Below are 27,605 nucleotides of genomic sequence, written 5' to 3' on the forward strand. Positions count from 1 at the left end.
TACCGGGGTTGACGTGCTGTCAGTGGATTGAATGAAGGCATGTGAAGCGTCTGGGGTAAACCATGGAAAGCTGTGTAGGTATGTATATTTGCGTGTGTGGACGTATGTATATACATGTGTATGGGGGGGGGGGGGTTGGGCCATTTCTTTCGTCTGTTTCCTTGCGCTACCTCGCAAACGCGGGAGACAGCGACAAAGTATAAAAAAAAAAAATATATATATATATATATATATATATATATATATATATATATATATATATATATATATATATATATATATATAACGGCATACATAAGTAACGAGGAGTAAGGCCACGTTATGTATAGAATGCCTCAAAATTGCCTCTTCCGTTGATTCTGGAGCCGTTGCTGTAGTTTCAGATAAAGCTGCTGCTGCAGCTGCAGATGCTGATGGTCCTGGCTCACTTGATCCTGCTGGTCTTTCACTTGCAGCTGCTTCACGCCGTCATGCCTAGTTATACGAAGAAATAGGTTAATCACAATGTTGGAGCAAGGATCATGTATGTCTTCGAAGTCACACAGACTAGTTATTAATCAGATCGACTCGTGCCTGTTCATATCTGCAGGCAGTATATTGAGGATCCTGTAAATGAAGTTTTGTATGTTATACATTCATTTGGCAAGGACCTACCCGTAGAAGGGAGCTTGTTGGTCCGGACGGTGGACCGGGACAAAGACGTCAACGAACTCCGGTTTGAGAACGGGGAAGGTCTTGACTACGGGCAGGGACTCCAGTTTGGGGTACGGTACGACGATAGGCTTCAGTGTGGGTATCTGCCAGGGGCGAGGCGGAGGACTTTGTAAAGTAGTTTTTAAAAGTATATACATTAGTAAAGTAGCCGCATGATTCATGTCTTTATATATATATATATATATATATATATATATATATATATATATATATATATATATATATATATATATATATATATATATATATTTATTTATTTATTTATATTATATATATATATATATTATCCTTGGGGATAGGGGAGAAAGAATACTTCCCACGTATTCCCTGCGTGTTGTAGAAGGCGACTAAAAGGGAAAGGAGCGGGGGGGCTGGAAATCCTCCCCTCTCATTTTTTTTTAATTTTCCAGAAGAAGGAACGGTGAAGGGGGCCAGGTGAGGATATTTTCTCAAAGGCCCAGTCCTCTGTTCTTAACGCTACCTTGCTAACGCGGGAAATGGCGAATAGTATGAAAGAATATATGTATATATATCGGACTTATGCTTGGTCCGACACGGGCCTTTGCCTGTTGGCGGTCCGTATTGTGTGTAATTTATGTTGATAAAGTGGTAGTGTGACTCATAACAGTGTGTGTGTGTATATATATATATATATATATATATATATATATATATATATATATATATATATATATATATATATATACTGTTATCTTGCATGCTAATTATGCCAGCAACGACCTGTTGCTTTTATTTATGTGTACTGCACGCTTTATGACGTGGAAAAGCCAGATAACAGAATTCGTAGTTTATCATGAGATTATCTGCTGGCGTGCACCTTTTCACATATCTCCACCTCCCACTGTGGTAGTAAGGTATAGGCTTTTCAACTCTCACTGCACTCTAACCCTACATCCCAGCAGTTACCCCCTCCATCCCCCCATAATTAAAATCCATGTCTGGGTTTTCACGTACTCCATCGCAGTTTACAGTACCAATCAACTGTGCACCACAGAGTTCAAAGGTTATGAACAGATGTCATCTGTATGATATTTAGTCAATAAGATGATGCAAACTCAAAGTGCAAGCGTGCCGTATGAATAGGTATATTACACTTTCCCTTGTACATAAGCTGATATGATATGTGTTATCTAGACATATTTGTGGTCTCTGTATCTCACTGATTCATGTACGTGGTATTGGCAATGCTTATTTATAAGCGTGATTCATCTGTGGCACTTGTGAATGACGATGTATGGACGATGTTTGGATGTTGGCTGTGCTTGTATGGAACACATTGCTTGAGTTCCTGCATGACATTATTGATAATGTTAGCATTGACTATGCTGTTGGAGCATTTATATGACATATCTATTTACGTATATATATATATATATATATATATATATATATATATATATATATATATATATATATATATAAATAGATACAGATATAAATAGATAGATAGATATTTTAGGTGTTGATGCATAACATACTGATGATGCCAGTAAATGAGTGTTATGTGGCCTCTCACTGACCTTGACGTGTATTGGTCGTGTCTGTGACCAGGTGTGAGGTGAAGCCGCCGCCCACGGCATCCCCGAGTGGCCCCAAGCGTTGCCGGCGTGGACCAGGTCATCCTTCCACGACTTGAGGACGTCCAGTAACGACGCCCCGCAGGATGCCACCAGGCAAACGACGAGAGCAGGAGACCACTGCAGGAGGAGAAGCCAAAGGACGGTAGAGAGGTGGTTGGCATTGTGTCTCCACTCGCGGAGGAAATGATAAAGGTGAGCGAAAACACGAGTAAAACCATGAAACTCGACCCGAGCACAAGCTTGTCCAAAGCTCTTTATATTTGTCCAAAGCTCTTTGTATGTAAGTAACTAGTCTTTTTGGTGTGTGCCAGAGATGAAGTAGGTTCAAAATTCAAACTGGTGCAAGAGAAAATGCATCTCATGGACTCATACACTGAACAGAATATTTTTCTCATAATTTCAAACCTACGAAAGTGGTTGTCTTCAAACGTTTTCATTCGTCGGGGTAAATGTATTCACCTTACCCTAGAATCCGTAAAATGAAGTTCTAGTTTGGACGTTTTCTTTGAAATGAACTGTATTGATTTTGTTATCTGTTGTTAGCGAACAGCGCTAGAGACTCAGACCGTGGATTTCTGGATACAAACAGTTTTAAGAACAGAGAAGGAATCGCTCACCTTCATACTCGCTGCTGCCACAGACGGTCGCAGCAGGACGCTCTCGACCAAGACGCTAGTAGGCCAGCACTGATTGTTGTCGGATGGGGCCTCCGCCTTTACATACCTCCCTTACCCGGCCGCGGGCCCGCACCCCGGGCCATACGGAAAGGGAATTGAATAAGGATATCTCATAATTCGGGTGAGTGAACCGCCGGGATTAAGGGAAGCTGTGCTGACCTCCTTATGCCGTGGTCTGCGCTGCCACGACGTGGTTCCTGCCAACCTCGGGCGGTGGTTGGACGCCTGTTTGTTTTTGCTTCGCAAGCCACACTTGCTCGCCTGCCTGTACGCCAGGGTTCCCAGTTTTGTTTTCCTTTCTTGAACTGGAACTTTATTGTGTATAGACCTTTGCTGGCGTAACCCGCATGTTCCATTATATTCCATGCGGTAGACAGTTGAGGATAGTCGTAAATGAATGTGAGAAGTAGGCCAACAGTTACCTGCTTAAATGTCATGAGCCGGATCATGACATATTCTCCCGCCTACAGATACTTCCCTCACCATCACAGTATGCCATCTTTCACCCCCAGAGAAACCCTCAGCACCCCATCCTCCCAAGAAAAGTGAAAGGCTTCATCGCCCCAGACCATCAACCACCACATCCTCACCATGGCACGTCTACCATAACAGTTACACTTACTGAGACATTTTCTGACACTCCAGAACACCTATCCCAACCCCGAGACAACCTTCAGCATCCTAGCGTCCTCTCCTGCTCTGACACATCCTTTTCCATGTCCACCATCTAGGGATCAGGACATTCTCCACCCACTGCAGGATATTTTCCACCGCTAGACATCCTAGCATACTCTCATCCAATACAGAACATCCTTCACCACTGAAGGACACCCCTAGAGACACCTTCCACCGCGGCAGTACACCCCCAGGACATCCCTCCTTACTCCTAGGGCACCCTTCACCAGCTCAAAACACCTTACGGTATCCACAGGACAATCCCCACTACTATCAGCGTGCGTTCACCGCCGTGGGCCACCACCCACAACATACCCTTCATTCCAGAGCACCTGTATCAACACCCCGGCAAAAATGATGTACCGTCCATCACCCCAGCACAATTCCCAGTCGACTCTCCCAAGAGAACCCTCTGACATGGACCATAGCGCCATTACAACTAACACAGAACACACATTGCTTCGCCGGGACGCTGGTTATCCACATTCCCAGGTCCTCCCGCATCACCCCGAGACTCCTGTCGCGTCACGGCCCACAGACTCCCTCCTCCACCCCAGATCCTCCCTTGCGGTGAGATATGCGTAGCTAGTGGGCGCTGAGAGAGAGAGAGAGGGGGGGGGGGTCTCACTGTTCCAGTAAACACTAACTTCTCATTCCAGGCTCTAGGCCATCCATTAAACTTGAACTTTAGAAGTTTCACGGTTATGGCTTCTCCAGCGGTTTCAAAGTTACTGCTAGTCTGATAGGTTTATAGTTATAGCTAACAGCTTCACAGTTATAGCTACTCTAGCAGTTTCACAGTTATAGCTTCTCTCATGATTTCAAAGTTACCTTAGTAGTTTCACAGATGTATCTTTAGCGGCAATTTCAAAGTGATTACTCGTGCAGTTTTACACCAACGATTATCGTTTATGCTAGGAGTTCAGGTCTCATATCATTTCATATTTCCATACCTTAAATATTAACGATGAAGTGGATCATCGTTCATATTTACGATAATTAGTTGTCACGTAAGTATGGTCTTTACGAATTTGAGGAAATGCTCTCCCACCCGTTATGACTTAATTTCGGTCGGACGCAGTGGCGACCATGTGTTGTTATCATATGTTAGCAGCATCTCAACAAATCCCATTACGTCTTGTAAACATCCTCGTTTATATCTGGAGTGTTACACTGTCATCTGTGGTATTCACGTATACACAAGCCAGCAACCGTCACCTCAAACAAGACGGGAAATAAGACTCCCATGTGCGCAAGACTGTTCGCGACGGTAATACAGGAGACTTTGTGTTCATAGTTGTTAAACCACAGTCAGTTAAGTCATATTACAGCATTGTCAGGTAAGTTCCCAGGGCTAAATTCGTTTTATGGGCAGTCCTTTACATACAGAAATGTCGAGGAACTATAGCGATTTGTGGCATCACTAGTTCAGGAAAGTACCATAGGCGAGGAACACCCAGGGATACATATACCCTTAAAAGGGGATGTGCAGTATTCGCTATCTCTGATAACCCCATGCAATCATCTATAAATTATCTCTTAGTAATGCTCTTAATATTTTCCTACTAATTCATTACTAAGAGATAATTTATAGATGATTGCATGGGGTTATCTCCTCAAAACAAGGTTGAGGAATTGGAATTAAAGGTGTAGAAGACGACAGAGGAAAGGGGTACTTGAAGGCAGAACCTTCTGTGCTAGGCCTCCGTGATCGGTGGGATGTGTAGGAGCTGGTAGAGTGTAGAGGGGAATGGAGGGGGGGGTATCCTTCCATTTCCCATGAATCCATTAAACAGGAGTGAGGTATGGGTGGGGCGGAGCCCTATAACCTCGGGAACTATGGAAGGTTTCCCTTCCCACTCTGGGACGGGTACCATGTACCGCTTGTCCCTTCGTGGAAGAGCAGGGATTGTATTAGGAATCCTGTCCCCTCCTTCATCCTACACGCGGCAGTGTGTGTTTGTGTGTGTATAGGTCATTTCCACTCATGCTGGAACCACCCGGTTCTTGGGTGTTGTGTGGGCGGGATTAAAGGAAGCCTTAAATATAAGGCATCTGTGCTTACAATTATTGTACGATTCTTTCGAACTATGTGTGTGTGTATATATATACACTGAGTTTGGAAAAGTGTGTGGAAGAAGAAAGTTAAGAGTAAATGTGAATAAAAGCAAGGTTATTAGGTACAGTAGGGTTGAGGGTCAAGTCAATTGGGAGGTAAGTTTGAATGGAGAAAAACTGGAGGAAGTGAAGTGTTTTAGATATCTGGGAGCGGATCTGGCAGCGGATGGAACCATGGAAGCGGAAGTGGATCATAGGGTGGGGGAGGGGGCGAAAATCCTGGGGGCCTTGAAGAATGTGTGGAAGTCGAGAACATTATCTCGGAAAGCAAAAATGGGTATGTTTGAAGGAATAGTGGTTCCAACAATGTTGTATGGTTGCGAGGCGTGGGCTATGGATAGAGTTGTGCGCAGGAGGATGGATGTGCTGGAAATGAGATGTTTGAGGACAATGTGTGGTGTGAGGTGGTTTGATCGAGTGAGTAACGTAAGGGTAAGAGAGATGTGTGGAAATAAAAAGAGCGTGGTTGAGAGAGCAGAAGAGGGTGTTTTGAAGTGGTTTGGGCACATGGAGAGGATGAGTGAGGAAAGATTGACCAAGAGGATATATGTGTCGGAGGTGGAGGGAACAAGGAGAAGAGGGAGACCAAATTGGAGGTGGAAAGATGGAGTGAAAAAGATTTTGTGTGATCGGGGCCTGAACATGCAGGAGGGTGAAAGGAGGGCAAGGAATAGAGTGAATTGGAGCGATGTGGTATACCGGGGTTGACGTGCTGTCAGTGGATTGAAGCAAGGCATGTGAAGCGTCTGGGGTAAACCATGGAAAGCTGTGTAGGTATGTATATTTGCGTGTGTGGACGTATATATATACATGTGTATGGGGGGGGGCCATTTCTTTCGTCTGTTTCCTTGCGCTACCTCGCAAACGCGGGAGACAGCGACAAAGTATAATAAAAAAATAAATAAAATATATATATATATATATATATATATATATATATATATATATATATATATATATATATATATATGTGTGTGTGTGTGTGTGTGTGTGTATAGATAGATAGATAATTACATATAGATATAGATGTATTGAAAGGATCCTTCAGTAATGTATCCTTCGTGCACTGAAATTTTCACAAAATCTACCTACGAGTGTAAAGTTGCCTCTCCATTTGCAATAGGCAATAAAAAACAAAACGCCAATGCACAGACATATACATGGATAAATCTGTGCTCTTAAAACCTGTATAAATTCGTCAGCGAAAGACGTCCGTCAATGCTGAAGGCAGTAGCCTATCCAACACCCGCAAGATTGCACCGTGTGTGCTCAGTGTGTCAGCGCGTCATAGACCGGGAGAACTATAGTAATATCAGGGACACTGAGGTAGTCTCTATGAATTAGAACACAGATAACTATAATGTGTACAAACTTGGTTGTAGACATTATCGCTGGATTTAAACAGGTAAACAGAAAGTGATCACCGTCATATTCAACCAAAAACATTTTGATTATTTTTTTATTCTGGTCTTGCAACATCGAAAAGGATTACTATCTGTAATCAAATAATTCTGAACGACTGGTTAACCACAAGATAACACTAGAATAATTGATTAGCGATTCTGGTGTGATTCAGGGCTCGTTCTCCGGGGCTATCACTCGTTAGTGCTGTTTATCTCTGTTTCAGGGCTATTATCTTGGTTATACTCGTTACCAACACTAGTCTGTAGTTCAGGGCTAGTTCTCCATCACGTTTGTAAACCTTGGCACTACTTTTTTTTTTTATATATACCATAGTCAGCTGAGTCATATTACATCCATGAACTTTTTGTGTGGGTTTATATCATATGACTTCCAGAAGAATCAGTTATATATATTTCACAGGGCGTCTCCCCTTTCCTTGGCTAGGAGCTGTGGTACATCCGAATACGCTTTTTATCTTTGTGTTCAGCTTTTCACATGTATCTCCCATCTTTCCATAACCTTTCTTTCCGAACTGTTTCATCTGACAGTTTGCTCCTTCACCATTGGTCTGTATTTACCATTGACCCTTCATACGTTTACGGCCAGCCATGTGTAAAAGTGTGTATTAGGTGTATTTTTGTATAACTATTTTTTTTTTTTTTTTTATTAAGTTGTATGGGGCCCTGCGTGTCGTAGAAGGCGACTAAGAATGGGCGGAAGCGAGTAGCTGGAAATGCTCCTCCCTTCCTGTATTAATTCCCAAAAGAAGAAACAGAGCAAGAAGACAAGTGAGGATTTTTACCTCTAAGGCTCAGTCATCTGTTCTTGACGCTACCTCGCTCATGCGGGAAATGGCGAGCATGTGTTAAAAGAATATATGTGTGTGTTTGTGTAGAAGTAGAATCTTTTTTGTTTGTCCTTGGTAAGATTACTATTTTCTTGGGGCGATGCTTCTGTCCGGGGTGTATGTGGCATAGATTATTGTAGTGGGTATGAGGACATATATCCCATTTTCTTGCCGGCCCATCTCTTCCTTCAGTCTGGGTTCAACCACTCCTGTTATAAGGCCACTTGGGTAAGGTAATGTAGGAACTAGAAGAAAAATCTCTGATTCACATTCAGTTCTCAGTTCTGCCAGAAACCGCTGCTATATGTTATCCAAGAAAATGAAGCGTTCCTTTATAAGAAAGGAAGTGTGAAAATCTTTACCATTTTTCCGTCTTTCTGGTCTTTTGCCAGAAGTATCTCAACTTTCTTCGTACCACGTTCCCTTTGATCTGTAGTTGTTGCACCTCATGACGAAATAAGTATTTTAACATTCCTTCAGCCCCTACCTTACTTTACAAGAAACCCATGCCGTCTTTATAATCTCTGTGCTATCAAGAAAGCACTTCTGGTTTTGGATACAAGCAAAGTGTATGGAACGTCTTTATTGTCTCCGTTTTGGAGGAGCGCTTGTTCAGCTGTCTCGCATTTAAAAACCATAACTTTTCCTTCTTGGAAAATGCATTGGATAGGCTTCACCATCACGTTTTATTTTTCTGAATAGAAACAACAGACGAGCAGGTACAGGAGCAAGTTTGATAACCCACTCCTTGAAAAAGCGAAGACAGGTCTGATATGCCAGGATCCTTAGCAGAGTTTAAAGCCGTTTGTCAACTTTTATCAGATTTACTTTAAAACATTCCCATCTTCTCTTATGCCTCAGTGTTGGTCCCTTTTCCCTTTCTGTGTTTTACTCTGGTTTTTGGCTGCTTTTGTAAACGCCTTTAGCTAGACACGTAATACTCGACAGGACACTTATCTCTTGACTACTATGTCATCGTTGGCAGCTCAAGGATGGGTCGATGTGACGTCGTTGTTTTTCCCTACACTGATTTCCTTCGAAACCCTTATATGTTCTCCGTAATTTTTTTCTTGAACGCCTCGACTGCCCCTTTTGAAAGGGCAATTTTTTCACTTCCCCTATGCATTCGTCTCTTGTTATTTCTTTATCTCTTGAGCCCATATTAACGTTTCATATAAGACTGGCTTCCATAGGGACTCAGATCCGTGACTGGAGCCTTCAACAACAGAAAAGAGAAATGAATAAAATGAAAATAGAAAAATTATGACCTCCACTAGAGCGTTGGTTACGGTAACGGATTTTATGGTTAAAGAAATTGAATTTCAGGGCGATTACTAGATTAATTTAACCTTTTTTTTCAGAATGAGTACTTTGAATAACTGCGAAAGTTATAGCAACATAGTTGGATTGTATTTCTTTTAGGCTACATCATTCACGTACCAAAATCAGTTCCTTAAGTTTGCTCCTGTTACGTTTGGAACAAAGTATATTTCTCAGTATAGAAATAACTGCAAGGAAACAAGCGATTTTATAAGAAAGCGTTTAATAGTTCAAAGACAATATGCACTTTGTTACCAAAACGGTCTACGATCATAACTTTATACTTTGTATCCAAATATATATTTATGTTTTAAGTGTAGCATAAGACCAGTAGCAGTACGTTTTTACCTTCCCATGTAGTAGATATTTGTAGCTAACCACCAGGTGTAATAGAATCCTGAAATGAGAATATTCAGCTTGACAAATGCCGTTGTGTGAAGAAATTCTATGCCTCCATCATATCAATACGCCTAGATATACAACATAAAGAAGGCACTGAATAGGAAGAGCTGGTGCTAGAGGCGAATAATGCCTTTTATTAGCGCTCCACCATACAACCGTGTCTGTTATGCAATTGAATTTGCCGCTATATAACACGTGCGCGCTACAACTATAAGAGTCAGAATTCTCCGTTACTCTAAATACTGAAGAAGATAAAGATACTTCTTTCCTATTGTAGTGTCAGCGACAAGGGATCAAACACCCTGCGTAAGGTATCCGAGTTTTGTTTATTCCCGGGGTCTCAGAGCTTATCCGTTTATGAAGGGAAGGAAACGGAAACAAACCTTTGCTCTTGAGCGTTAATGCGTGGTCTTCCCTGAGATGGATGAGTATTTACCACAGGTAACATTTGTGCCGGTATTTTCGTTTCGTGTGTGATATTATTTCAGTGACGCGTCTTGCCTCTGGGGAAAATAATATTTGATGTGGTTTTAGGAAAGTTTAGATGATGGCAACATCTTTACTGCATCGTAAACAGGAGGATAACGTTGGCAGATTATTTCGCAGTCTGGATCACTCTGCTGGGAAGACATGAAAAAGCCCAACACTCATGTATGTGAACTTATGTGAAGTGTGAAGTTTGAGTTGAACATTAGGCTGCCGGTCAGTGACAGTTAACGAATAATTTGGCAAAATTATCCATATTTAGTCGATAATATTTGCCGCAAGGTTACCCGAATCTATTATGAAGGTAGATTCTCATTTTTGCAATTCATTGGTAATCGTTTTTGTTTTGATTATGAAAGACTTTGCATATTAAGAATCTTATTAGAATTACTAGGGCACGCATTTGATGTAAGATTAGGCCATGAAGTATTCATAACTTACTATATGCTTTTGATTGTGAACATTTTGAATTTGGTATGTATGAAGTCATTATATGATTGAGGTAGATTAATGTCTTAAAACCTGTTTGAGTATCAGCGGTTGATTGAATTCATTGACAAGTGCACCGTCATCTGATTGATGGATATGGGGATGGGAATTATATTTCAGATTTAGCCAATGTCTCGCCGTGCATGAAACTCGAAGAATTTTTAGGAGAGCATAAAACTGCCCCTTTACCATAAAGATATTTTGAGTCAAATAATTTTACAGTTTAAGGACACCACATTCGTTACAAAAATTTTGATTATTTCATTTTGCTGTGACGGATATTGTGTTTAGAATAAAATGGGGCTAGGAGGAATAATTTGAACAACTTTTTATTATTATTATTATTATTATTATTATTCGTATTGAAGTATAAGGTGGTGATTGGCGAGGGCTACATTAATGTGGGAAAATGTGAGATTAAAGTAGGTAAAACATACTTATTTTTTACTTGACTATCACAGGAAACCCCTTTACTGAGCTCCAACTGTTCAAAGGAATTTGCCACATTCTATGGGCGGACTGCAGGTCAAATACTTACATTGCATATTTGTTTGTTTGACTTCAGAGCAAAACTGTTACAAAATAAGTGCTCATTGTCTTCAGAATGGGCATGGTGGGCCTTCTGATAGGTTGAATGTGTTCATTATGTTTTAGAGATGACTGTATCCAGATTACATATGAGTTAGTTTCATTTTGTACATTTTTCGTGGAATTATACCAACATTGATTTAGTGAGTTGCTGGGGACTTCATGAAATGATTGCTTTAAGGGATGGTGGTTGGCAATACTACCAGCAGCCTGGTGTGTTATCAATTACTTTACATTTTGGGGGCTGTTGAAACAGTTTCTTATGTGTTTTAGAAAGATTGTTGAATGTTGAAGTGTTTTTTTGTTGCACGGGGATGGGAGGTGAGGATTTTATAAGTTCTTTTGATTTTTACAAGTGTTTCACGTACTTCTGTGTTCAGTAGTCTGTCCTCTCTGATCTACATACCCCTCCCCACTGTCACTTTTCTTACCATATGATAAAGAGATAATTTCAAATCTTACTTTCCATTTCGTTTTACTGTATATACCTTATCCTATTGTTATGAAATTTTGTGGTATTGGAATGATTGCACTATTGATGAAAATTCTTGTGCCCTGTATGATTGGTTAAGGTGCATCATAGAGGTATTGCATTAAAGTTTCTGTGTTCATTACGTGAACCTAAGATACCTTATGGTGTTTCTTGTGTCTGGTTTAGATCAGTAATGCATGTGTTTATGGTTGATTTTATGGCATTTGTTATAAGAATGTGTTGGTAATTATTTCCTTTCTTTGTGCCACCTTATTTGTGATTATGTGGCCCTGTTCAAGGAAGACTATTTGAGATATTGAAAATCATAGTATGAGTGGGAGGAAAAAAAAAGTAATGTATTTTCTCAAAAATATTAGAACTATTTGGAACATTGAAAATCACAGTATGAGGGTAAGGGGGAAAAAAAAAAATGTTTTCTGTAAAAGATTAGACCAAGTTGAGTGCAAAGATATTCAATCGTGGGTAACATTAATGATTGTGACTTGTGCATGAAACAATGAATGGAGCAATCTTTCATAAGTCCTTAAGGGTTATCATATTCTTATAGTTTTGCAGTTAGTGTGATAACATTTTTAATATTTTCTATAATGTACATCTATATTTTCATCAAGATTTTTGTAAGATGTCATGTTCAGGGTTTTTCTTTTTGTAGATAATTTTTCTTATATATATTTTGCTTCAGTTGTGGTAGATTGTTTCTGTATTCCAGGGAATTTGTAGGCTTAATGTAAATGTAGGTGAAGCATTTGTAGGAATCAGCAAATCCTTAAAAGTTTAAGAATTTAAGTCTTGAATTGTCCTTACCCACTCCTGTTTAGATATGTGTGCTAAGCACTTGAATAATGCTGCTCCTCAGCATTCATACGTTATTACCAGTGGCAGCAATATGATTCTGCATGTTGCCCAGCAGTTTTTTTTAGTGTATAGAACTGAATATGCATTATGATTAGATTTTTGTGTTGAATTAAAATATGTTTGGTAACGCCAAAAGGCGTTTGGAAATATGCCTGCCATAGAAACTGAAAATCGTTGAATTTATGCACTGGCATATTTAGTGTTCCTTCTGTTCTGGTACTACATAGTGTGTGGGACATTATTCATCAGCTATGTATCTATTTGTCTCTTTGTGGACACACTACAATTATGTAAGAACAGTATATGTGACGATGAACTGATAAGATTTTTGTGCATGTAAGTGCATACATGAATTTGAACATAGAAGAAACTTAATTTCTGTGCAGATGTAGAATGATTGGAGGTTCGAGTTAGGCAAAGACAGATACCATCTCTTACTGATTGATGTGTTCATTAACATCAGTTTTTTATGGAGGGCCAGCGCAAATGCTCATTGTTCAATAAATTTGTGATACAGAAAATTTAGTGTGCTTACTTCTCTGTATGTTTAAGCATTATTTGCATGAATTTTTTATGTTCAGAATTGTAATTTTTTTTTCTGTGATTTTTTTATCAGCATTTTTTAACAGATGGAGATACAAAAGTATCTTCCTCTTTACTTATGGGAAACATTTGAAAAAAGTGATTCCATTTACAGACAGAAGTCCTCAAAGGCCAAATTGTAAATGAAAAATAAAAATAAAATTTCAACTCTGCTTTCTACTCGAGTCTAGCCATCTATAGAAACTTCAACCTTTAACAGTATCAGATATGGACCTTCTGACTTCTGAAGTGTGTAGATTTTTTCTGATTATGTTTTGAAGCTCTCATCAACTTCCAGTAGATTAACGGTTTTATGAGTAACTGAAGAAAATGGGTTGATACTTGTTATTAGTATGATTTTAACAGTGAGTAATCTATGGTATTTTTTAATTGATTAATCTCTTGCCATTACAGTCCTATACAGTATTTTGAAAATGTGAAAAAAATTAGTTTCTTTACGGATTTGGATATATAATTAGTGTGTGAACCCTGTTAGTTGAAGGCATTGCATTAGCCTTTTACATTTCTTGTGCAGATTACTTAATTTCTTTAATGTATGATATATATATGCATTTACTTATTACAGGTGGAGTCATACAAGGGTACAGTGAAGGAGAAAGTAAGTTTCCCTTGTTTACATTTGTAGCCATAATACACAGTTAACTCACTCTCTCTCTCTTTGATTTGGCAACATTCATTCAAAATCTTATGCCATAGCAAAAATTTGTTTGCCATATGTAAAGTCTAGCCATATTAGTCAGTTCATTACTGATTATAGAATTTTGTATCACCTGCATTGGTCACTTAAAGAATGATATGGAATGTAGGATTAGGTTGCTTAGCTTATTGTGTTTCTTTTCCAAAGAAAAAACATGAATACAAGGAATCCTGTTCGTTTAACTTTTAAGATATTTAATTTTTTGCAATCTACAGGTGTGTGTATAAGGTATACTTTGGCCCTCTAGTGGTTATAAGTGGGGAAAGTCGTGCCTCAGACAGTCATCCCAACTTAAAGGAGATATTATCTTAAGGCCTGTCTTTCCATTATGGCTACCTTCTTACATTCATTTGCATTTAAGGCTTCAGATTCACATGCATATGATTTTGTCAAAACTACTGCCATCAGACCTTACCATCATTACCTCATCAGACACTGACCCTTCCTTCCACACTTTTCTCATGCATCTTAACCCACTTTATCCCCCTTGGTTTCATCTTCCATCTGCTGTCAAGTTCACTTTGAGAAGTATTTAAGGCATTGCATATCCCCCAGGCCCTTCCCATTCATATATGCTCTGAAACCATTGTGCTTCATCTCCCTTCTGCATTTCATTGCCATAATTTTGTTCACAGTCACTCTTAACTTTCTTCTTTCACACATGCTCCTAAACTATCACCATCATCAGAAGCTTTTCTCTCGAGTTTGTCACCAAAGCCATTTCATTTGCAAACAGCAAACTTACCTCCTCACTCCCAACGTGCAGACCAACCTATTGCCCCAAGACATTTACATTCTCCTCCATCATCACCCTGTCCATAGATATTAGATAACCACTGTCATGTCAGGCATCCTTCATGCAGACCCACTTTCACCAAGAACCACTCACCTTCCTCCTCCCTTGCTAGTCACGCATATGCCTGCTCTGATAAAAACTCATCACTGTTGAGTAACTTTACACTTATTCCATATATTTGTAATATCTTGCACAAGGCCTCTTTGTCAACCCTTTTATATGCTTCCTTCAGATCCATGAATGCCTTATTTCACTCTCTGCCAAGTATTTCTTAGCAAAGAATATAAGGGGAAAAAATTCTTTGATTCTGTCCAGATTATTGACAGACATGCTGATATAACAAAAAATATGAATTTTAGTATTAAAGTTCCATTCATTTATGTCATTGCCTCCTGCAGGCAGAGGAGCTGGTAAAAAAGAAGTTTCCTGAGCGCATCATCCATTTCAACAAGCTTTTAGAGGAGTCACCATTCCTCTGTGAAAAACTTGACACAGTTCACTCTGATCTCAATATCCCTGTGCCTGAACCACTAATTGTGAACAAGTAAGTACAGTAATTAGAAAACTGATTCACAGTGATATAGCATCCCAGGCTGTGGAGGTGAAGATACCCAAAGACTTCACCAGGTATAACACTGATATGTTTAACATGCTTTTTCTGATTAATTAAGCTCATTATAACACAGTTTCATTTTGAATTAAGATGGAATGGAACTGATTTCATTTACATAGTTCCTGATGTGGTATATTGTTGTTGCCTAATGAGTGACCAAGTCTTACAGCAAAACAGGAAACTTTTTTCTTTTTCACTGGTAAAATCACTCATACTGTACAAGGATGTACTGGAAAAATTTGAATTAATACAAAAACATATGCCACTGTCCCCAGTTTGCTGCATTCCAGTTTGAGAGGTTTCACAAACAAGACACTTGAGAATGAGGGTTGATTCTTGACTTATGGCATGTAAGTCTCGTACTTGAGACAGATTTAAAAGAGAAGAGTTTTTACTTTTGTGTTTTTGATACATGAATTAATCTCTTCTTGTAACAGTTATAATGTTTGGATGATATAAGATATTTCTGTACTTTTCTTGCATTTCTTAATGATATCTGGATAGAATAGTGTTTGATTTGCATCCCATCAAGTGGCAAACAGTTTCAGTTTTTATTCTTTCCATGATGGTGAGTTGCCTTATGCTTTTATTGCATAGCTTCCATACTTAAAAATCTAATTTGGAAAATTATTGATCAGGAATATAACCTCCCTTATGTAATGAGTTTTCATTGCTAGACTTAAGACAAGATTTTCAGGATCGTAGCCCTGTTGCAAGTTGGGGAATGGTGGCATGTGATTTTGCATTATACAGCCTCTTCTAAGTGAGCTAACAGAGACAGCAAAGACTAAGAGGAAGAATGGTGCTTTGGAAATTATATTGAATTTTACAGCAATCACTGACACCCAAAATCCATAACATTGTTATCAGTCCTTGATATGTAACCATCTTTGGTGAGTATTTATACGGTACTGTTTCTTTAATATATATATATATATATATTATATATAATATATATATATATATTAAAGTATGGAAGTAAGGGGAGTGGGGGAGGAATGGGATGTATTTAGGGAATCAGTGATGGATTGCGCAAAAGATGCTTGTGGCATGAGAAGAGTGGGAGGTGGGCTGTTTAGAAAGGGTAGTGAGTGGTGGGATGAAGAAGTAAGAGTATTAGTGAAAGAGAAGAGAGAGGCATTTGGACGATTTTTGCAGGGAAAAAATGCAATTGAGTGGGAGAAGTATAAAAGAAAGAGACAGGAGGTCAAGAGAAAGGTGCAAGAGGTGAAAAAAAGGGCAAATGAGAGTTGGGGTGAGAGACTATCAGTAAATTTTAGGGAGAATAAAAAGATGTTCTGGAAGGAGGTAAATAGGGTGCGTAAGACAAGGGAGCAAATGGGAACTTCAGTGAAGGGCGTAAATGGGGAGGTGATAACAAGTAGCGGTGATGTGAGAAGGAGATGGAATGAGTATTTTGAAGGTTTGTTGAATGTGTCTGATGACAGAGTGGCAGATATAGGGTGTTTTGGTCGAGGTGGTGTGCAAAGTGAGAGGGTTAGGGAAAATGATTTGGTAAACAGAGAAGAGGTAGTAAAAGCTTTGCGGAAGATGAAAGCCGGCAAGGCAGCAGGTTTGGATGGTATTGCAGTGGAATTTATTAAAAAAGGGGGTGACTGTATTGTTGACTGGTTGGTAAGGTTATTTAATGTATGTATGACTCATGGTGAGGTGCCTGAGGATTGGCGGAATGCGTGCATAGTGCCATTGTACAAAGGCAAAGGGGATAAGAGTGAGTGCTCAAATTACAGAGGTATAAGTTTGTTGAGTATTCCTGGTAAATTATATGGGAGGGTATTGATTGAGAGGGTGAAGGCATGTACAGAGCATCAGATTGGGGAAGAGCAGTGCGGTTTCAGAAGTGGTAGAGGATGTGTGGATCAGGTGTTTGCTTTGAAGAATGTATGTGAGAAATACTTAGAAAAGCAAATGGATTTGTATGTAGCATTTATGGATCTGGAGAAGGCATATGATAGAGTTGATAGAGATGCTCTGTGGAAGGTATTAAGAATATATGGTGTGGGAGGCAAGTTGTTAGAAGCAGTGAAAAGTTTTTATCGAGGATGTAAGGCATGTGTACGTGTAGGAAGAGAGGAAAGTGATTGGTTCTCAGTGAATGTAGGTTTGCGGCAGGGGTGTGTGATGTCTCCATGGTTGTTTAATTTGTTTATGGATGGGGTTGTAAGGGAGGTAAATGCAAGAGTCCTGGAAAGAGGGGCAAGTATGAAGTCTGTTGGGGATGAGAGAGCTTGGGAAGTGAGTCAGTTGTTGTTCGCTGATGATACAGCGCTGGTGGCTGATTCATGTGAGAAACTGCAGAAGCTGGTGACTGAGTTTGGTAAAGTGTGTGGAAGAAGAAAGTTGAGAGTAAATGTGAATAAGAGCAAGGTTATTAGGTACAGTAGGGGTGAGGGTCAAGTCAATTGGGAGGTGAGTTTGAATGGAGAAAAACTGGAGGAAGTGAAGTGTTTTAGATATCTGGGAGTGGATCTGTCAGCGGATGGAACCATGGAAGCGGAAGTGGATCATAGGGTGGGGGAGGGGGCGAAAATTTTGGGAGCCTTGAAAAATGTGTGGAAGTCGAGAACATTATCTCGGAAAGCAAAAATGGGTATGTTTGAGGGAATAGTAGTTCCAACAATGTTGTATGGTTGCGAGGCGTGGGCTATGGATAGAGATGTGCGCAGGAGGATGGATGTGCTGGAAATGAGATGTTTGAGGACAATGTGTGGTGTGAGGTGGTTTGATCGAGTAAGTAACGTAAGGGTAAGAGAGATGTGTGGAAATAAAAAGAGCGTGGTTGAGAGAGCAGAAGAGGGTGTTTTGAAATGGTTTGGGCACATGGAGAGAATGAGTGAGGAGAGATTGACCAAGAGGATATATGTGTCGGAGGTGGAGGGAACGAGGAGAAGAGGGAGACCAAATTGGAGGTGGAAAGATGGAGTGAAAAAGATTTTGTGTGATCGGGGCCTGAACATGCAGGAGGGTGAAAGGAGGGCAAGAAATAGAGTGAATTGGATTCATGTGGTATACCGGGGTTGACGTGCTGTCAGTGGATTGAAGCAAGGCATGTGAAGCGTCTGGGGTAAACCATGGAAAGCTGTGTAGGTATGTATATTTGCGTGTGTGGACTTGTGTATGTACATGTGTATGGGGGGGGGGGTTGGGCCATTTCTTTCGTCTGTTTCCTTGCGCTACCTCGCAAACGCGGGAGACAGCGACAAAGTATAAAAAAAAAAAAAAAAAAAAATATATATATATATATATAAGGTGTAATAGGATGAATGTGGAACACCCAGGTTGATATGAGAAGCTTAGCATCACTGCGATGGTGGTCACCTTTTGAGAAGTCAATTTTCTTTGTACATAGGTTGTGATTTTACCTTTTAAATCTAATTTTTAATTGTAGTATTAATGCATTTTCTGGTTCTTTTTAGTACATTTGTGGGAGCTTTTATCATTCTGGCCACAATACATAGCTTGGAAAGAATCATTTCTTGCTATGACACTAATTTCTCATTTTTTTTTCGTTCTTTTTGCCATTGACTTTGTGATTAACTATTTGTATTGTACGAGGAAGGAGTGTTACACTCTTGGGCACCCTTGAACCTTCTCTACTAACATGCAGCACTTTAAACTCCTGTATGCTACTTACATTTACTGAATCTTCTTTCAATTTATTCCGTTCATCCACCACTCAAACTGTAAAGTACTTCTTTCCATATATTTTAACAAGCTTCCTCTTCACTTCCACATTATGTCCTTTAGTTGTTCTCTCTGTACATCTTTTGAAGAACTGTTCTTAGTCTCCTCTATTAATTACCCCCTCAGTCTTTTCCTTGGTAAGCAAATTAAAGGCCTCATGTCTTTCCATGTAACTCAGCTCCCTTAACTTTCTTACCATCTTTGTTACCCTTATCTGGATCTTCTCTAGTAGCTCTTTGTGCTTTTCTAGACATGAGAACCAACATGAGAAGCATATTCCATTTTAGCCATAGGTAGGATGAGGATGTGAACATCTTGCTAAATATTTCCTTATCAAAAAACATGAATTTATTTCTAATATTTCGTGGCAAACAGTTGGTCTTAACTGTGAACAGTCTGGCAACAGGTTAGGAATGATGTTGACTTCTAAGTCTGTCTCTCAGACAGATTCAAGCAACTTATTTCCTGCTACATGATGTTCATATTGAGGACTTCGTTCACTTTAACCCATCCTCATCACTTTACACATATATAGTTGAACGTCATTCACTATATGTCACACCAACTTTTGAGTTCGTCTAGGTTCCCTTGTAAGGTGGTTTATGTGTGTATGTAATTTCCCATATGAACAGCATTGGAAGGGAGCTCTACACACATGCGGCCCCATCACTTGAAATTTTTCTATAACTTTTTGAACTAATGTGTCAGAAGTTGAGGGAACAGGGGTACCAAATTGGAGGTGGAAGGATGGAGTAAAAATTATTTTGAGCGATTAGGGCCTGAATATACAGGAGGATGAAAGGTGCATAAGGGTTAAAGTGAATTGGAATGATGTGGTATACTGGGGTTGATGTCCAAATCCTGGTTGTGGATGGGGAGCTGTGGTTCCAGTGCTCTAAACTTGACAGTTAGAGAATGAATTTGAGCAAATATGGCCTTTCTTTGTCTGTTCTTGGTGCTATCTTGCTGATACTGAAAATGATCCTTAAGCAGGAAAAAAAATATATGTATTTCCCTTCTCAGGACCTTCTTTAGTAGTTCTTTGGGTTTCTTTAAGTGTTGATGACATTTGCGTATCCTATTTTAGGTTTTGCTGAATATTTCCTCATGCATGAACTTGAATGCATTTGTAATATATGCCAGCAGCCACTTTGTGTCATGTACAGATCTCTTAAACTGGGGCTTTGGTGAGGTGTTAGATACAGTGCTGACTCTCAGGTACCTCTAACACATAGACCCCTGCAACTTATTTCATGTTTGGTAATGTGCATATTAAGGCCTATGTTTGCTGTGTCCCATCTTCATTACTTTGCATATACTCAGGATGAATTTGATCAGCTATGAATCAGGCCAGCTTTGAAGTTTTTCTTGGTCCTCGTGTAAGTTGATGCAATTTTCTTTACACTCAATATCCCTCATGACCTTGGGATCATTTGCAAATATAGTCAGGTACAAGTCCAGTCCCTCTATCAGGTCATATACATAAATCGGGAAGAGCAAATAGTATCAAGACTGAGCCCTTCAGCATGCCACTTGTGATCCCAGCCCATTTTGAGAAAGCTTCTTTGACATGGCATCCTTTGTCCCCTTCCTCAAGAGTAATTTTCTCTCTGAAGGGGTCTTTTCCTTCCTGCTTCTTGAAGATCCAACTTCTTTGAGAGCCTCTTATGTGGTACAGTGTCAAACATTGTCTAATAGTTCAGTTACAAACAGTCTGCCCATCCTTCTCTGTAATCTGAAATGCAGCTCTCTCTCATATACATCAAACATTTTATGTGTGAACTTTCTGTGAATCCTTACAGTCTCTAGCTTAGGTAATTTATCCTCAGCAAGTAGTTATCCACTTGCTTTCTTGCAATCTTTATCATTATTTTACAGACCACAAACAACAGAGGAACTGGTGTGTATTTCAGCACTACTTCCCGGTCTCCCTTTTTAAAGATTGGTTTAATGTTTGCTTACTTCTGCTCCTTTGATACTTTACCTTCCTTCAGAGACATCTTAAAGAGTATATCAAGTGACTTGTCAAATTTGTGTGTATATGTGGAGCAAATAACAGAGATGGAACATTTGAATATCCGTATCTGCTTGAGCATATTTTTGGAATATTCTGGTTATATTTGCCAAGATAGTGTATTATGAAGGAGGTTGTGCTTAAGTAACATTGCTCTTTAGTAAGGGAAAGCATATTAGACATAATGAGATAGATATTCAAGGAAGAGTGTTATTCAGATCATGTATGGAGGACTTTCTATGTGCTGAATGTTTGACTAGAATATTTTTGGATGATGTGTGTATTACCGTACAGAAAATGAATTGATGAGCTTTTACTGTTTCACAGCCATGATGGAGATCCTCCAGGGAAAAAGCGAAAGATGTCTGATGGAACAGAAGATGCGGTGACAGGAGCTAAAGTGTTTGTACTTCCCTCAGGCTCAGTACCAATCAATCCACACATTACATTGATGGTCGACACAATCAAGCCACTTATTTGTCAGCTTGTTGAGGAAGCTAATCTGGTAATATTTGGAAGCAGATAAAAATATCCAGTGTTTACCTTATTTGTGATGATCAAATCTTTAAATATGATAAAATCTTTCTGTAGCTGCCTTCTTTGATAATCAGTGCACATGGAAATATTCTATTGGTATTTTTGTTGTTTTTGTAAAATTAGGTTTGCATTTTAAGCCTTGAAACCACGTAATATGCCATATCTACCATATTTAGTAATGCATGGTCAGTTTTCCAATCATGGATGCTATAATTTTCTCACTATGGACAGAACCCTGGAAGCATCTGAGAGAGCACTTGTTCAGTGGGGGTTAAAAGTTTTACTCCCAAAATGAGGTACATCCATGAAGCTCCACCATCTTCAACCATCATAAATAATATAAGTCTGACAGATGCTTGTTCACAAGACTCAACAGTCATACAATAACCAGCCCAGGTCTATGAAGTCTTGGTGGACAGGTGAGGTGGTGCCTAGTGACCTTCACCTGCATTCATTACATTTGCCCACTACTATTGTTCAGACATTCTGGCTCACTTAACATCAGCTTGTAATACCTTCACTTCTGTTTCTGGCCTGTGAGATATCAGATGGGTATCATGGTCTTTGATTCGTGGGTTTTCCATGACATGAATCATAAGTACTTTGTTGCATCTTGAAAACTAGCATAATTATAGAAAATCTGACACTAGCTGCCACTATAGGATGGCGCTGTATGTATTACAGTGTATGAAAACAAGGTTTTCCAAAAATTTGAAAGGATAAGGATGGAAGAGTGCTCTGGCTTTCAAACAAATAATATCTTAGAAGTCATATGGTGGAATAAAAGTCAAATGGTGTGATAAACATAACATGAGAGGAAATTAAAAGTCACAAGAGAAACAGACTCATGGGTGAGATGAAAAAAAAAAAAAAAGGTGCAATATTGGATTACACTTGAAAGGAGAATGACCCAGAGACAGTTTTGTCTCCATATCATAAGGTTTCATTGAGTAATTAATGAAATGGTTGTGGCTGAGAGAGCTGAAGAGGGTGTATTGAAATAATTTGGACATATGGAAAGAATGAGTGAGGAAAGGCTGACAAAGAGGATATGTGTAACAGAAATGGAGGGAACAAGAAGAACAAATTGGAGATGCAAGGATGGAGTGAAAATGATTTTGAGTGATCGGGGCCTGAACATGCAGGAAGGTGTAAGGCATGCACACGATAGGTGAATTGGAACGATGTAGTGTATTGGGGTTGCCGTACTGTCATTTAACTGAACCAGGGCATGTGAAGCGTCTGGGGTAAACTGTGGAGAGCTTTGTGGGGTTTCAGTGCATTAAAATGACAGTCAGAGAATGGATTTAAGTGAATGCAGCCTTTCTTTGACTGTTCCTGTCAGTATCTCTTTAATACAGGAAATGGCAATCAAGTATGATAGAAAAATCGTAAGGCAAGTTTTTTCAATGTATTATAAGTTCAAGAGAATATGGAAACACTCTTCAAGTATAATTGAAGAAATAGAACTCACAGCCTTTCATGAAAAATTGGGAAAACTTGCACTGTACTGCCTACAAAACAAACAAATATATGATTATGCTTGGCAGGAATTACAAACATTTATAGAAAATATTCAAAGATAAAAAGACTTGCACTATATTGGAAACAGTAATTAAATGTACAAGACTTCCATGGAATGTATCAAAAAGAGATCAAACGGAAATATTCAAGAGCTGAGGAAAAAATATGGTAATATTCTTCATTGTGTTACAAAGTGAAATAGCACTTCAAGGTGTTTATAAGTAAACCTTGAAGAGGAGACATTACAGATGGCTTAAAGCTATCAGGATAAACTCAAGTTAGACAGCAATGCAATATGTGTGGTAGCAGAGAACAGCAGTATTCTACTCTGAAATGAGCAGCACGCTGCAAGTGCTTCACACTTGCCTTGCCTCGTAGATACTCATGGGTGTATGTATTCAGGTATATTGTATTTTTCTTTAGCTTTTTTTTATTTTTTTGAGTAGAGAGAAGTACACTAAGTTTGTATACCTTCATGCGTTTTTATCTCTCTATCTATCTATTTGTGTCTAATGCCCAGTGCCTTTGAGAACTCCCATCAAGGGGATGGCCATGGCAAAAGTCTCCACTTATCCCTGTCCTTACATGCATACACCATTCCACACATTTTTCTGCTATCTCTTGCCCCTCTTTTTATTCATAAGATAAAGATTATTCTTTGACTATATTTTTTTTTACTTTTCAGCTGAAAATGTGGATATCCTTTTTGATTCCAAAAATTGAAGATGGCAATAACTTTGGTGTGAGCATCCAAGAGGAAACACTGGGAGAGATCCGAACAGTGGAATCTGAGGCTGCGTCTTTCTTTGATCAGATATCACGTTATTATATGACACGTGCCAAGCTTGTGTCTAAGGTGTGTATAGTAACTTTTACCAGGTCTATAGATTTTGCTAAAATGGATGTTTTATATACTTTTGGTAACCAATGCCTTAATACATTTTTTATCTTGCTCCATCTTATGCTGCTTGCATTTTGAGCTTGTCTTTGATCACTTATGCTAATTCTAATGCAGGAAATTAGAAGACAAGTATGTATCAAAAAAATTATGGGACTTTCTCATTTACAGTTAAGCTTACAGATGTTTTTATTGTGTGCTGATACTTCTCATTTTTCACATTTCTTTTTCTCTGTGTTAACGTAACACCTTTAGGTATAAAGGAAAAGATTCTAAATACCTCACTATCTCTCTTGCTTGGCAAGAAAGCTTTAGGAATAAATAGACTGGGGCCTTATTTACAAACATCTAATCTATAGCTGTTGTACTTAATGTACTGAAAGAAGCACCTGTATCCATAATCAAACTCTGCAGTTTCTTTCTTGGTTTACCTTGACCACTTCATATGCCCTAATTTCATCAATATTATGTGAGTTATAGGTTTCAACAATTTTGCTCGTAAACTTTTCCTCTCTATTTTAAGCATTTCCTTTAGTGTGGCACCAAGATGAAAAGGATGTTTGTACCACCTGTATGCACAGCTGGAAGTGGTGAATTTGATACCATTAGAAATTGAGTCATTTTCATCTATTTTCATAAATTTCAGGTTGCCAAATATCCTCATATAGACGATTATCGCCGAACTGTTGTGGAGTTGGATGAGAAAGAATATCTCTCATTACGTATTACTTTGTCTGAGATCAGGAATCATTATGCTACACTCCATGACATGATCACCAAGAACATGGAGAAGATCAAGAAGCCACGCTCTACCAACTCCATTGAAGCCATGTATTAATTTTTCATTATATATTAACTTCCTGAGCCACTGTCTGCTGTGTAATGTCCAAGAAGTATCCTAGATTGCCTTTATCCAAAAGGTGAGGAGGAGAACTCTGAACATTATATTTTGAAATACAAACTTGGATGTACTATTCAAGTTTTACTGTAAACTTATATTGTGTTACTTTTAGGTACCACAAGTGATGAAATCATATAAATTTGTTCTTTACCGGACATAGATTTTTCCTGTTAATCATGAGATTTTTTTTTTTATAACAATTCAATTGCACCAAAGTACCATTGCACTGATATTCATAGATGAAGTATTTATATGTGTAGTCATGTGTTTGTTATTTGCATTCATTTGATTTATATCCAGCGGGAATTTTGTGGTATTACATTAGAGCATAAGCTTCCTTTGGTCATGCATCATTCGTTAAGCAGAAAGAATAAAATCTTATTTTCAGTAATTACAGTATTGCAGGTATCCTGCATTGGGGTTTACACACAAAACTTGAATACAGCATAGATTTGCACGTACTGTACTCTATGCATGTTTTTAGGTACAACTTTAAGGTATATTTGATAATTTAAGTGCAGGTGAAAATTATTTTAAGGGAAAATCATCATATTTTGTTACAATGGTGAAACTGATTCATTGACAGCCTTTTCAATTTAAATCTGAAATGCTTAAACATCTGAGCATTTTTTTTCTTGAAGGAGATAATGTAAGAGCCATCCTTGCATATAATTCTTCATTGAACCAGAATACAGGCCTATTAGCCTTTGGTAGTGTAAATATACATGCAATGACAAATAGGAAATTGTGGTATGACACTTCTCTACAGAAAGGGGTTAACTGAAAATCTCATATCTTTGATGTTCATTATATCTGTAGAGATTCGTTAGCGCGGTTTGCTAAGCTCATCACTTGATGCCTCATTATCAACATTTCTGTTGGATTGGATAGAGAAGTATATCATCTTTCCAGCAAGGTGTCTTGATGTGCTTAGGATAGTGTAGTATTTGCTATCTATTCAGTTTTATAAACTGAATGGTTATGAAGTAAAGCAAATGTGTCCTATAGGTACCTTAAAGGGGCATGATAGATATCTATGTAAAGCAGTAGAAATGTAATAAGTTAACTTATACATTACTAAACGGTGGTGGACTTTTAATTTTGCACAAGAGTATAGGATGCTTTCCAGTCCAGTATTACAGTACTTTTTTATTCACACTTGTATTCAGTAATTTAATCTCCAAAGTGCTATTCTGAATAGTTATGTATATTAATACAAATATTTACAAAGTTGGTGGTTCTCCATTAGTCATCTTGTGAAACATAATAACAAAAAACTGTGGTTTATCAAAATTTAGCCCTTGACAAAATTATGGAACTCAGAAATTATCATTTAGTTCACAGTATTGAATAACTACATACTTTTTTCCCATCTGCCACAAAACCATCATACCATAGTTGTTTCAGTAAACGGCATACAATATACACAAAAACTGATATTCATGAGACTTCATTACGCAAGATTCTGAAACAAAACTTTTATCTGGTGACCAGCATTTCGCATGCACCATTAGACCTATCTTAGGTACATTTGTTCTTTTTCCATTGATACAGTATTCTGACTTCAGTTTACAAGTGTGATAATTATTTAGGTTTGTAATATTTCTTTAAGTTTTTGAAATTTGTAATTGAAAGCTGCTGCCAGTCATTGATTTACATGGTTTCATTTTGATTAACTTTATGTATATTTATCTTGTGTTGTGATGTATTACTCATCACTAAACCACTACATAATTGCTGTAACTGTATGAGTGTTAATAGTCGATTAAGTGGAAAGCCAAACAGTATTTTGGTGCCAAGAGAAGATGAAGCTGTATCATCTGTTTTGAATATGTATATACACTGAAGAATCAGGTAACATGCCATTTATTTATAGATGAAATTGCTCAGTAGATGTATAAAAGTTTTTTTAAGTGAAATTTTCTGGGAAATAGAATACAAGTGCAGTTAAAGAGAATATTATGTTTTAGGAGGGAATACGGAATATATGTTTGTTGAAAGAATTTATGACTGAGCTTAAATAAATGTGAAATTTCATGAAATGCTGTATGGATGGAGAATGATGTGGAAGCCTTTGGAAAGAAAAGTTGTTGTTAGTGTTCAAAAAAAACAATTTTGAAACATAAATGTTAGTATGCATGTGGAGAAAGAAATGGTGTAGTCTTTTACATTATTTACAAGTAGTATATGAATATATTGAAATACATGAATGGTAGAATACAGGCAAGAGAGCGATTTCTCAAGATTGTATGTATTTTTAGAAAAATGGAAGAGCAAAGGGTAAAGGAGGAATTAAGAAAGTTTACATGAGAAACAATCTCATTTGAAGAGAGTATTTTAACCTTTTCATAAGAGCATTTTTTTTATGAGAATCTTTACATTTTTATCGTATAGAGAGTATGCATTGATAATGCACCAAATATTTGTGATTATCAGAAAATGATAAAAACTGATTTTCAGTTGTAGATTTATGAGGGATTGCAACTGTAATTTATTTTCTTGGCCTTTGTTATTGATTGACAGCTTTGGACATGGAAAATTTTGATTTTATCCTTCCCAAGAAGTCTTTAAACAAGAATAAGAAATATGTCTAGAAAATTTTGATTCGCACTGCTACTTGAATATTTATATTGTATGATGATCACTTC

The 27,605-nt window shown here is 38.3% G+C and overlaps 2 protein-coding genes across 4 annotated transcripts; one reads left to right on the forward strand and one right to left on the reverse strand.

Moving 5' to 3' along the window:
* Positions 1–231: 231 nt before the first annotated feature.
* Positions 232–3,026, reverse strand: LOC139765175 (uncharacterized). Its single transcript, XM_071692440.1, has 4 exons — positions 2,933–3,026; positions 2,256–2,432; positions 655–797; positions 232–474 (listed from the first exon to the last, which is right to left on the reverse strand). The coding sequence occupies exons 1-4, from the start codon at positions 2,936–2,938 to the stop codon at positions 336–338; spliced, it is 465 nt and encodes a 154-aa protein (XP_071548541.1). The 5' UTR covers positions 2,939–3,026; the 3' UTR covers positions 232–335.
* LOC139765174 (proteasome activator complex subunit 3-like) lies at positions 2,372–27,605 on the forward strand. Of its 3 annotated transcripts, none has more exons than XM_071692439.1 (6): positions 2,372–2,507; positions 13,838–13,870; positions 15,164–15,309; positions 21,425–21,602; positions 23,844–24,014; positions 24,703–27,605. In XM_071692439.1, exons 1-6 carry the CDS (start codon positions 2,499–2,501, stop codon positions 24,892–24,894), a joined length of 729 nt encoding a protein of 242 aa, XP_071548540.1. In that variant the 5' UTR covers positions 2,372–2,498; the 3' UTR covers positions 24,895–27,605. The 3 variants fall into 3 exon arrangements, with proteins under 3 accessions (XP_071548540.1, XP_071548537.1, XP_071548538.1); XM_071692436.1 differs by lacking the exon at positions 2,372–2,507 and adding an exon at positions 10,078–10,199; XM_071692437.1 differs by lacking the exon at positions 2,372–2,507 and adding an exon at positions 10,291–10,409.

This window comes from Panulirus ornatus, chromosome 53, assembly GCF_036320965.1.
Source record: "Panulirus ornatus isolate Po-2019 chromosome 53, ASM3632096v1, whole genome shotgun sequence".
Lineage (NCBI taxonomy): Eukaryota > Metazoa > Arthropoda > Malacostraca > Decapoda > Palinuridae > Panulirus > Panulirus ornatus.